The sequence below is a fragment of the Staurois parvus genome, unplaced genomic scaffold, assembly GCF_062004578.1.
Source record: "Staurois parvus isolate SC_StPar_1 unplaced genomic scaffold, SC_StPar_1.0 ptg000468l, whole genome shotgun sequence".
Taxonomy (NCBI): Eukaryota; Metazoa; Chordata; class Amphibia; order Anura; family Ranidae; genus Staurois; species Staurois parvus.
This window is the reverse complement of record NW_028318264.1, coordinates 7,871,254-7,884,656: the sequence shown is the minus strand read 5'-3', so window position 1 is coordinate 7,884,656 and position 13,403 is coordinate 7,871,254. Positions and strand designations below refer to the sequence as shown.

General features: G+C 43.6%; 1 protein-coding gene across 2 annotated transcripts in view; it reads right to left on the bottom strand.

The window, feature by feature from the left end:
• GALNT1 (polypeptide N-acetylgalactosaminyltransferase 1) overlaps positions 1-13,403 on the bottom strand; it is a 234,267-nt gene that overhangs the window by 112,371 nt on the left and 108,493 nt on the right. For both annotated transcript variants that reach the window (XM_089689075.1, XM_089689074.1), the window contains exon 4: positions 4,957-5,123. In XM_089689075.1, coding sequence (XP_089545201.1) covers positions 4,957-5,123 — 167 coding nt within the window. The remainder of the gene's footprint in view (positions 1-4,956; positions 5,124-13,403) is intronic.

Below are 13,403 nucleotides of genomic sequence, written 5' to 3'. Positions count from 1 at the left end.
AATACCAAGTTCACTTAACTTAGGATCTTTCTAGCAGCCTGGAGATGGAAAGCAATGCCAGCAGAAGCTGGAAGAGGAAAAGGAGGTCAGTGTATTAACTACCACATACACTGCCATGGATGTGCAATTCATATCGCCCAACACCCGGGACATGCAGTTCCGGGCAGGTAGATTTTTCTGCCTTAGCCCTGCTGTGGGCTCTTCTGTCAGGTGGAAGCATTGCTACCACACAGTCCACAGTGCCAGCCTCTCCCCCCTGCCCGCTATATGTCCCGGGCTCCGCTTGCCCATCTGACTGGTTCAGTGGGTGCTGACGGATGTCTTAAAAAAAGAGAACCTGTCACCAAAAAAATCATCACATAGGAGACCTTTTGTCCCCTATGTGATTAAAAAAAAGTTAATTAACATTTTTTTTTTTAATTGGAAGTTACACCCAAGCATATAATCACTCCTCCCCAAATTTTCAAGGCCCCACCCCCACATATGTACATAGGCACAAACGTAAAAGCATGCTCTGGGGTGCCTACACATGAAAACGTCGCAATACACGTTACATATAGCCGCGAATGCCAGAATAAAAGCAGTAATTCTAGCACCAGACCTATTCCATAAAGCTAAACTGATCACCTATAAGGGGCTTTAAAAGCATCACCTATACAAAATATAGGGTACTAAAGTTTGTTGCCGTTTCACGAATGCACGCAAATTTAGGGTTTGACATGTTGGATATCTATTTACTCGATGCAACTTCGTCTTTCCTATTTCACAAAAAAATGTAATAGTTTATTGCTTTTTGTGCCCTAAAATTAACTTTAAATGTATTTTTTATTGAAATTTTGAGTTTCCTAGACCTTTGTGATAATATCGTGTGAAATAAAAAATTTAAACTACCGCTATTTTATTCTCTAGGATCTCTGATTTCAGAAAATAGATAATGTTGGGGGTTTTGTGTCATCTTCAAGGATAAGCCCGACACTCCCCTTTCCTGATGAGCACCTAATCGGTGCTCATTACACTGCAAGGTCTCTCTCCTCCCTGCTAGACCCCGGGTGCAGTGCTGGAGACAGGCAGGGAGGGGAGGAGGAGATAAACAGCGCAATGTTAAAAATATTAAACGTTTAATTCATCATAAAGCCCCTTTTGTTTTCAACCACTTGCCCTCCTGAGGATTTACCCCCCTTCCTGATCAGGCCATTTTTTGTGGTACAGGGCTGCGTTACTTTAACTGACAATTGCGCGGTCATGCAACGCTGCACCCAAATGAAATTTAGGTCTTTTTTCCCAGGATTTGGGCTTTTTGTGGTATTTGATCACTTGTGCGGTTTTTATTTTTTACGCTATAAAAAAAAAAAAGACTGACAATTTTGAGAACAAACAATATTTTTGACTTTTTGCTAATAAACAGGTCAGTAAAAAAAAATAAAAATGTCATCATAAACTTAAACCAAAATCTATTCTGCTACATATCTTTGCTAAAAAAAAAAAAAAAAATCCCAATACGTGTAAATTAACCACTTGCGTAGTGGGCACTTATACCCCCTTCCTTACCAGGCCAAAATTCAGCTTTCAGCACTGTCGCAATTTGAATGACAATTGCGTGGTCATGCAAGATTGTACCCACATGACATTTTTATCATTTTTTTCTCATATATAGAGTTTTCTTTTGGTGGTATTTAATCGCTGCTGGGTGTTTTACTTTTTGCGCTATAAACAAAAAAAATTGCAAAAAATATAACAACAAAAAAAAAGTTTGTTTCTATTATAAAATTTTGCAAACAGCTAATTTTTCTCCTTCACTGATGTGCGTTGATGAGGTAGCAGTGATGGGCATTGATAGGCGGCACTGATGGGCACTGATAGGCAGCATTGAAGGGCACTGATGGGCACTGATAGGCAGCACTGAAGGGCATTAATAGGCGGCACCGATAGGCAGCACTGCTGGGCACAGACTGGCTGCACTGATGGGCACTGGTGGGTGGCACAGGTGGGAAGCACAGGTGGGTGGCACGAGTGGGCGGCACGGGTGGGCACAGGTGGGTGGCACTGATGGGCACAGGTGGGTGGCAATGCTGGGCACAGGTGGGCGGAGCTAGTGGGTGGCACTGCTGAGCACCGATCATCAGGGCACTGATCAGTGCCCTGAAGATCGGTGCCGATCCCTGCTCTGACAACTGACGTTTCTAGGCAGTACTTTCCCCACGTTCTGACAGCGTGAGGAAAGTGCAGCCGAGAACCGGCAATTGCATTTCCCTGTGATCAGTGTGTCATTGGACACGGCTAATCACGTGGTAAAAGGCCGCTGTGATTGGCCTTTTACCACATCACGTGATCAGCTGTGTCCGTAGGACACAGTGATCACAGAGATTGCCGGGAGCGCGCAGGAGAGCGCGTTCTGGGAGGACGTCATATGACGCCCTCCCAGAACTGGCCAGCTGCAGTGTAGCCGTCATTCTGCTATCTGTGACTGGCAACTGGTTAATTGGTTTACGTGAAAGTTATAGTGTTTACACAACTTTTTTCACTAGTAATGGCGGTTATCAGCAACTTATAGTGGGACAGCGGCGGGCATTCTGACACTGGGGTAAAATGACTTGGTGTCACTGACATCCCCAGTGACAGTGCCATAATTCCAAAAGATATGTTTGGTGCAAAAACACTGCACATCACCAAAAGAACAGAGAAATGCGGACCTGCAAGCGGGTGCCATTAGTTCTATTGGCACGCCGCCCGCACTGGAAAACGCGACCGTACTGGCAACCGAGGTTCCTGTGTGGGCTGCGTTTTCCAAAGAAGTGCAGGGACTTCTTTCCTTGCGTGTCACGGGCACAGGAGTCCATTCAAATGAATGGGCTCTCGTGCCAGTGTAAAACGCGGCCCGTGCGGCCGCATAGATGTGAACCGGGGGTTAATATAGCAGAGATTGGTAAACATTTGAAAATATACTTCTGTATTGCCAAGAAAAGCCTGGGATAATCTGTTAATTTAACATTTAATCAATCACATTATGTGTCAGGCGATGCTCACAAAAAAACACATTCATAAAAAGAAAAAAAAAAGATATGTCCCCAGAGTCAAATCTGACACCATGTAAATGTGTTTGACAAAGGAACTGTAGAAGCTCTATTGATCTTTGTATATGTGAATTCCTGTAATGAGTTTGATTGAATCAACGTAAAAAGGGGAAATATAATGCAGTAATGCTCATGTTTGTAAAACCTTAAGTCCTTTGTAATTGAGCCTGTCAAATCAAGGTCACTATATTTAATAAGCAACTATTTAATAAGCCTTTAAAATTAATGGAAACTCTAACTTACAATATTCAGTACATTCTTCCAGCTTGGTTTCAAAGAGAAATATATCATGACAACTAAAGCCTTGTACACACGATGAGAATAATGGACAAATAATCTTCCGTTTCCTTTGCATGCTAGTCTCATATCAAAAATGAAGAGCTTACGAAAGTTACGAAAATTCTTGTAAAACAGAATACAAGTTCAGAAGTGATATAATGTATTGTAATGTATTCTTTCGTTTCCGAGCATGCGTGGCCTTGGTCACTTGAACTTTTACAGATGAATATTGTGCTGACTAAATGAAAATTGTTTGTTCTGGCATGGTACAAAACATTTTTTGTGCTTGTCCCGTCAGATAATTTTGCATGAACTGGTCGGCTCTCGTATAATTTTGCATGAACTGGTCGGCTCTCGTATGATCAGATTAACAGACGATCGCTCTGTTTACTCACTATTTACTCATAGTGTGCACTAGGCATAAGATAACTGAGCTACAAAGCTTAACGTTTGCAGCAAATAACACAGATTGGCCCTTTAGATTTGGGAGTAACCCCTTAATCAAAGCCCCAGTTTATATGGCCATTTTTTGCTGGTGAATAATTGCTAAGAGAAGTAATTAGCAGCTCGACAGTGGGAACAAGTGAAACACAAACCTTTTATGTAAATTGTACAAATAGCACTGCTCCAACACTGCACTTTGGCAAGTGAAGCATAGATCTTTAAGTTTGCTTAGATTCCAGGTTGTACAGGGCTTAAAAGTTATATAAAGCCCTCAGTCTTTTTAAGCACTTTAACTACTTATGCTAGCTTCCTATTTGGGTGTTGCAGGGACGCACGCAAAACTGTGCTTATTTGCAGGCATAACTTCTTAATGTCACCCAAACATACCTTGCTAACAAAAGTACCAAACGTTTTGGTTTGGCACGATTTTTAAAAGGGGTCACCGGTTTCATTTGTGAGAGTTCGCACATAGGACAGCACACTGAAATTATCAAGCCGTCCTGAATGCAAAAAAAACAAAAACAACAAAATTGCATCTTTTGCACCTGCATACAGTGCATTCAGACCCGAGGAAATCCCTGCCGCGGGCTATGGGAAAATGGCCACCAAGGACCTCCCCCATCCGGCCTCCATCTCTTGATAGCCACTAAGAACCCCCCAAAAAAATGGCCCTCGGCCGAAAACCTCCAAGAAAACGGTTACAATAACATGGCCGCCTGCCATTCACAGCCACATGCGGCGCGTCCCCTGCGCCCCCCGATCCAGTCAGACCTGCAAACCATAATGGACACCTCCCCCCACAGAAGGGCAAGGCCCCCTCCAACCCCAAATGAGTCCCAGACCGCAGAGGGAAGGAGAGGAAGCCCGAATACCAGGGTTCAGCCAGGAATGAGGTACCTGGGCTAAGAATGTTATAATCATTAAGTATCATGTCAATGTCAAACAGCATGTTAAGACATTTTAAAACACATTTGCTTTAAAGACAGTTTGAATTATGCCCAAATTAAATTTGGGAGATATGTAATGGCATACACTTCTCACAACTCGTACAGCTTTAATAGTTTTCTAATACTGTAAGAACTTGTCTATGATACACATAAATACCACACACAACTATACACAAAGTGCAGTTTTGATAATTATTCAGGTACATGGTACTTACCTCGTTCACTAGCATCATCCACAAGAATGATCTCTTCAAGAAGCGGTCGTGGAGATCGATTTATAACACTGTGCACTGTCCTTAGTAATGTTGTCCAAGCTTCATTATGAAACACTATTACAACGCTCGTTGATGGTAAATTATCAGGATATACTTTTGTTTTACACCTGAAAGCAAAAAAATAGATAAAAAGGAGTATGTTAAGAAAACAGATGCATAAGAGGATAATTCAACACCTTTGAGTAAACAAAATGCCACTTACAGTTAAAGCATGCATGTCCAGTTGACTGCACACCAACATTGATTTCCAGTAGACTGCCTTAGGACTCCTGAAACTTAGGGAACTTTGATTTTCAAGCATATATAAACTGTAGTATGCAGTTATCAGATGTTACTGCCAGCTTTGGACTGCCCCCTTATTCATACCAGGCCTCACTACTGGCCAGCTGCTTTGGTGAACAATCTTAAAAAGCAACACTGAGGGAGGTGCCCCAAGTGTAGGCAATGAGGCCTGGAAAACCTAGAAGGGTGGGCTAGAGTTGGCAATCAAAGTATAAAATTATTCACATTCCAGAATGCCTACGTTTTAGGGATCACAGGGCACTCCAATAAATCTGAAGATACCCATTTACAGTAAATGTCATTTTCTTTACTCAACATGTTTACTTTAAATATACTTATTTCACAAAAATTACTGATTCATAAGAGCCAAGTTCCACTTAACAGACACCCTAAAGTGGTTGTAAACCTCAGGCACAAAATATGAACAAAGGATATCCTTCTATAATATGTCCTTGTCTCTATCCAAAGCACTGAATGTGATAAAAAAAAGTGACTGCAAAAAGAGTCTCCATCACACAACCTGTGATTCATATACTTAGCTCTTCATATTCTCCATGTAGTGTGAGGAGGGGGTTTGTCCCTTCCCTACAGTCAGGGCTCAGACCTGTGCTCATTGATATTTGCACTGTGACACTTTACATCCCCACGTCCTGCTTTTCACAGCTGAGAGCTCCTGTGTAAATGTTGGACTTTGAACTGTACAGCTTGGTGAAGATAAACAGGTACAACAAATGTAGGAGGATTTGTTTTATTTCTGCATTTTATCTGATGCTAGTCACTTCACTGGGTAATTGTTAGGGTTTACAACCGCTTTAAATTGCACAAATTTTTATTGTTTAAAAATTTCTCCTGCATGACCCAATCTGGGCAATTGCTGTGTACCTCCAAACCCTCAGCTAAAGTAAGGATCTTCACAAAGCAACTACATTCAAAGCTTGTTTAGCAGAGAAGTGAGCACTCTGACAAAATGGAACTGAAAAAAAGTGAAGATCAAAGCGCATTCTTGGCAGCGGACTATGGTGGAAGAACACAAATCTAGAGCGATCTTTCTCCAATTACTCTTGCTAACCTTAAGCCTGTTACCTCCCATCTCCAAAAACACCAAGTTCTTATCGCTGGGGGTTTCTTTTCAGACATATTGTACAGGCCCTGATTTACTAATGTGCCTAGACACATTTCTGTGGGATAAAGTCTACTTTTCAATAGAGTCCATCTACTTTTAGACGGCAAAGACATTTACTAAAGAAAGAGTCTAACAAGTGGACTCGAAAACGAATTTACTAACTAGGCACAATCCAGGAATCAGTCTAAGAAAGCAGACGTGCTAAAAGAACGTCTAACTCAACGAAAAATCACTGCAGAAACATGTTCACATTGAAATTTGATTTTCCAAATATCTGGACTTCCCTTTAAAAAATATCTTACATTTCCAAAAAAAATTTCAATGGGTAAAAAAAATGAGCATGTGCAGGACACAATTTAGCCATCTACTGTGGGCATTTTCTTTTTAGACTCCGTTTAATAGTAAATCTCTGTGTTGAGTCCTCTGCATGTCAGCACTCGATCGCATCTACTATGTTTAAAAAACAGCACTATTTGTAGCTAGGCTTATCTTTATGTATTCTAATTTGATTTCCTTAGTTCTATTGATTCTGTTTTTGTTTCTTATCCTTTATAATTATTTCTGTAATGGTTTTAACATATTTCGAAGGTCTAGATCAAGGCTTAAAATTTCAAGTCCTGAGCTACTAGCCAGGCCTTAAGAGTTACTCGCCACCAGTTGCCCCACCCAACCCCTACCCTGTTACACCCCTAATTCTGCCCCTAAACACACCCTTGTAAATTATTTCATGAAATTACACTGTTAGATGTTACCCACATTACATCAGGGTCCCCAGATTCCCCCCACATTACATCAGGGCCTCCAATGCCCCCCTAAACACTCCATCATACTTAGACCATGCACTGCATACAACCATAACCCCCCATAATCTTTCACTCACAAAACCATAACTCTACCAAGCATATCCTACCTGCTATCCAACCCAGCAGTACCTCAAATGCCCCATACTCTACCACCCATAATAACCACATAATCCTGAATCTGACCAAACCACCCATACATGTAGGTTTACATACAGACACATGTACAGATACACACACACAAACATGTACACACACGCACAGAGACATGTACACACACACACAGATACATTGAGGTACATAGCAGAAGTTCAAGGTATTCCATAGAAGAAGTTATTGTTCTTCCTAACTATACAGGTGGCACAGACACAAGCATACACCCAGGGCCACTGTTAGATATCACGGGGCCCCGTACAGCATACCTGACAGCCTCCCACCGCCAGAGAAAATATCCAAATTATGGGGGCGCATGCGCGACCTGGGTTAATGGCGGACGCTGAGTAAGACAGCTCCGTCCATCCGCGGAACTCCCGGCTCCCCCGCTCCGCTACACGAGCCTACCGCCGCACACACATAAGTGCACGACCCGGCACCACATTATGGGGAAGATCGGGTGCTGGAAGCCCCCCTCCCCGCCACACACAGACCCGCAGCCCTCCCCGCTCCAGCGGTTCCTGTCTAGGCCGACATCCCCTACCTCTGGTAATGCGCCCAGCCCGCAGAGGAGCTCCGGACATCCGGTGGCCGCTGGGGGCACCTTAGATTAGGTCACCTCTGATCCCACAGCCATCTCATCCCTCAGCAGTAGCCAGATAGAGGATCCCAGATACTCAGCAGCAGTAGGGGGGACGACAGACCATCCCTCCCTGGAGCATCCCACCACCCCATCCTCTGATTCAGTAGTGCAGCATGCCTCATCCACTTTAACAGTATCTTCATTTGACGACAAACTGCAAGTATTTTTACGAAATATCACTGCTACTATATCTGCTGAAGTAGGGAAACTGGCCCTAGATCTCAGGGGGGAGATTGCCCAGATTTGGAAACACATTGACCAAATGGAGACCAAATTTGACGAATTGATACAATACGTTCATGTCTTAGAAGAAGACAACACATACTTGAAGCATTCCATGTCCCAACTGCAACTTCAACAAGAGTAACTGGAAAATAGGGAACGCCGCCAGAACGGCCGTATTCGCGGTATGTCGGAAGCAATTTCTGATTCTCAACTTCGACACCACTTACTCTCCTTTTTTACCGCAACTGCTCCTATGGTCCCGGAGTGGGACTGGAGGTTAGATAGGGCGCACCGTTTTTTGGGCCCGAAACCTCCGGAGGGCACCAGGCCTCGTGATGTCATTGTTCGCTTCCATTTCTTTGAAAGAAAAGAGGCCCTGCTGTCCTCCGTGTGCAACAAGTCTTCCCTGGAATTCAAGGGGGACAGACTTCAGCTCTTCAGTGACCTATCTCCAATTACCCTGACCAAACGGCGGGCTCTGAAACCAGTCACCACATAACTTCAGCAACACCACATCCCCTATCGTTGGGGATTTCCCTTCAAGTTGGTCGTCTTCAAGGACAATTCTCAAGTTACGCTACGTGACCTTCCTGAGGCGGACTCCTTCCTCAAACACCTGGGACTTCCCCCTCTACCTGATGATGCATCTTCATTGCCGCCCACTCCTTCACGCCCTTCCACCACACCAAACAAGATCTGGACACCAGCTCGTAATGCCCGGAAGAGCCTTTCTCGCACCCCGCAATGCCCACAACCTCCTAGATCGGGTGATGTATCTACCTGACGGCCCTCCTGGGTGTCCTATCGGGCGTTTCAGGAACTGCCCCCTTCCCCAATATCTGCACCATTATTTTTTTGTTCTGTACCGTGCCCTGGTTGTGTACTTTAATTGTGCCTTTTCGTGCCAGGATTGTCACCTATTGAGATGTGTCAGTTGTCATACTGCCCCCAAACCAGTCCAGCTTTAGGCCTAGACAACTTGGTTTTATTTCATTGCCCCAAGTTCATATCTTTAACGATATCTTTGTTTTTTGCTGTAACCCTTACAATTTATGTTTTATGTGTTGCATCCTTGTATTGGATTCCTGTTTCTATTCTTCCTAGGTTTGCCGCATCGATGATACCTCAATTATTCTCTATACTGGTACATTTGCTATTTGTATATCTAATGATGACTTTACGGTTATTATCATACAATGTCAAAGGTCTTAACTCCATCCAAAAACGGTGGATGGCTTTGAAGGAATTCCGATCCTCAGGAGCAGACATTTTCATCTCGAAAACTCATTTTAAATCGACTGGCTCTTTTCTTTTTGCCTCGAGGTTTTTTTCCCAATCCTACTCGGCTTTTGATCCCACTGGGAAAGCCGGAGTGGCTATTTTCATCTGGACACAGTGCTCTCTTCGGGTCATTTCCTCCAAGGTCGACCCAAGGGGTCGTTATATCATTTTGGAATGTATGTTTGCTGGTTCTCCCCTTATCCTGTTAAACTTGTATGCTCCGAACGCGGGTCAACTACAGTTCCTCTCCCAAAACACTTGCCAAATTGAGTGCCTTTTCTACAACACATGATCATTAGAGGCGACTTTAATTTAATTATGTCCCCCCACAAGGATAGGAAGGTACTTTTCGAATCCACCCCCTCGAAGCGGCAGTGTTCCTCTTCAAAATCTTTTCGCAAATTGATAAGGGAACATCGTCCCTTTGATGCTTGGCAGATCAAACATCCCCTTCATAAACAGTTTACTTTCAATTCCACCCCACATCGCAGTTTTTCCCGCTTAGACCACTTCTTTGTCTCTGCCCCTTACTCCCTCTTTTGGTTTCACCTGAAATCAATTCTATTACATGGTCCGATCACGCCTCTCTGACTCAATCTTTTCTTTCCTAATTCTCTACCGAAAGCTTGTCACTGGCGTCTCAATGAGACCTTTCTCACTACAGCCCATCTCTGCGAGGAACTCTCTCAGGGATTAGATATGTATTTTCAACACAACGTTGGCTCGGTGACCTCTTCCTCGACCCTTTGGGAGGCCCATAAGGCTGTTTTTCGGGAAATATGTATCTCTAAAGGCTCCTGTTTGAAAAAATCCTCAGCCAGTGACAAGGCTTCTCTCATTCGCCAATTATCTTCGGCCTAACGTCAATTGCTAATAAAGCCGTCTATAACCAGTCTTCGCAGGGTTACTTCTCTCCGTGACCAAGTCAAAGCTCTTGACTCACGTAGATCTGTGCAATCACTTCTCTGGGTCAAACAGAAATTTTCTGAAATTTTCCAATAAACCCCATCGAATGCCAGCTAACAGGCTTAAAGCGCAATCCTCTTCCGCGTTACCAGACCACCTTCTTCAACCGGATGGTACCCCTACATATGACCCTCATGTAATGGCTTCACTTTTTGGATCGTACTATAAGACTCTTTACAACTGTTTGACCCCAGATCTTCATCCTCCTTTTCGAAAAATGTCATTCGATGCTTTCTTTGAGTTTCTCTCTTTTCCGCAGATATCACCTTCTGACCTTTCGGCCCTTAATGCCGATATTTCATCTGAGGAGCTGTTCGATACGATCAAGCAGCTCCCCTGTCACAAATCACCGGGCCCTGATGGCTTACCTTATTCTTATTATAAGACATTCATAGGCATTTTGGCTCCCCATCTTCTCTCTCTGTTCCAAGATCTCTTAAGAGGTCCCCCGCCCTCAGGCTGATTTTTCACGTGCATATATTTCCGTTATTCCCAAGCCTAATAAAGATCATTCTATTCCGGACAATTATCGCCCCATCACCCTATTATATTCCGATTAAAAATATATACTAAGATTTTGGCAAATAGGCTCTCCAGATTCATCTCCAAGCTCACACACAGGGACCAAGTGGGCTTTGTGCCGGCCAGACATGCTGCGGACAATACCAGAAGGTCTATTGACCTGATCGACCTGATTAACCGAACTTCATCCACTGCTATATTGCTGAGTTTGGATGCTCAAAAAGCTTTTGATCGCCTTAGCTGGCCCTACATGTTTATGGTCTTGGAGAGATTTGGTTTCAGGGGCCCATTTGAAGCAGCCTTGAAGGTTCTTTACTCCTCCCCTTCCTCAGAGGTCAGACTGTCTTCATTCCTCTCACCTTCTTTCTAGATGTCGAATGGTACACGGCAGGGTTGCCCACTTTCCCCTCTACTGTTTATTCTCTGCCTAGAACCGCTGACCATCGCCATTCGGTCTACACCCGATATACGAGGGATACATTCTCATGGGCGTGAATACAAACTGTCCCTGTTTGCGGACGATAGCCTTCTAACTCTAACCCTCATACCTCCCTTCCGGTTCTTCATAAGACTTTACAATTATTTGGGGCCCTGTCAGGCTACAAGGTAAATACATCCAAAACCGAAGCACTTCCATTACATATCCCACCCAATGTATTATCCTCTCTCCAAGCATCGTACCAATACTGTTGGTGCACCCACTCACTGAAGTATTTGGGTACCAACCTTACTTCTTCCTACCATTCCATATATGAGGCTAACTTTCCCCCCCTATTTGTTGCCATTTCCCGTTCCCTAAAAGTTTGGGACACCTTACCCATTTCCTTTCTTGGACGTATTAATGTTATAAATATGACCATACTGTCCAAACTTTTGTATCTATTTGCAACTCTTCCCGTTCCCATCCCTATGTCCAAACTGCACTCCATCCAAAAATCTCTTTTACGCTTTATTTGGCATAACAAACAACATAGAATTGCACGCACTGTACTCCTTTCTTTACGCTCTAGGGGAGGCTTAGGGGCACCGGATATTGTGACCTATTACTATGCCACTCATCTTCGATCCCTAATCTCCTGGTCCACCCGACGCCCCCCATCAACCGAGATTGAAACCTTACAATTAACTCCGACCCATCCATGCTCTCTGCTCTGGGCTATGTCAGCGGTGGACATCGCTTCTTACCGACACCTCTTGCTTGGACCCATGCAATTCTCCCTATCTGGAAGAGATACAAGGTTAATTTTGCTTTGGCCTCCGATTGCTCCCTTCTGACCAATGTTCTCTTTAATCCCTCCCTTTCAGATAGTTTGTCCTTGCAACGAATGCTCCCATGGGCCTCAGCCGCTCTTTTCCAACTGCGCCACCTGGTCCATCCCGTGACTCGGAAATTTAAATCTTTCTCCGATATCCAGAAAAATACCCACATACCACCCCGACAATTTTATGTCTATTTGCAGATACGCCATTTCTGTTCTACCTTATCACCCTCATTGACCCTGGAAAAGCCTACCCCCTTTGAGCGCTTGTGTATTCAGGGCCTACATCAAAGGGGCACAATCTCCAATACATATAAGCTCCTTATGGATGTCTCTCCCTTAACTAATGATACCCATCGCTATATGCGTAAGTGGTCCCAGTTTCTTCGCTGTGACATTGACTTGTTGCAGTGAAGGAAAATATGGGAAAACGCTTCCAGATCTTCTATGTGTGTAGTTTATAAAGAAAATGCTTACAAAATCATAAGGTTGTGGTACCAAACCCCTGATGTGCTCCATGCTCGTAACCCGAATGCTTCTCCTGCCTGCTGGCACTGCGGGAGGGAAACTGGCTCCCTTTTTCATATTTTTTGGGAATGTATCACTCCCTTCTGGGAAGACGTTCTGGCCTTGCTACGATTGGTATTGCATACCTCCCTCCCTTTGGAGCCTCTTTATTTTCTATTGGGCCTGCCCTTCCCGGGTCTCTCTAAACCGTTGAGACTCTCCGTGCATATTTTGACGGCGGCCAGGAGAAGCATTCCTATGTGCTGGCTCTCCCCCACACCCCCTTCAGTGTTGACATTATTTAAGATTATTGCAGACATCAGAAAATTTTAATATCTAACCGCTTTACATGCAGACTCTATAATCTCATTTGAAGCAGTATGGAACCCATGGGACGTTTATATCTCTGTTCAACCTGCTTGACATGTGCAGACTTGATTAAACTTCCACTGTTGCTTTATTGTCATTGTATGTTTTTATTTTTCTCTTCTCATGTTATCATTCATGATCCTTTTTCTTTATCTTTATTTTTCCTTAAAATGTCATGTATGTACATGTGAAAAACTTAATGTTAATTACAACAAAAAAAAGAAAATATCCAAATTATATTTATGGTAAAAAAAAAA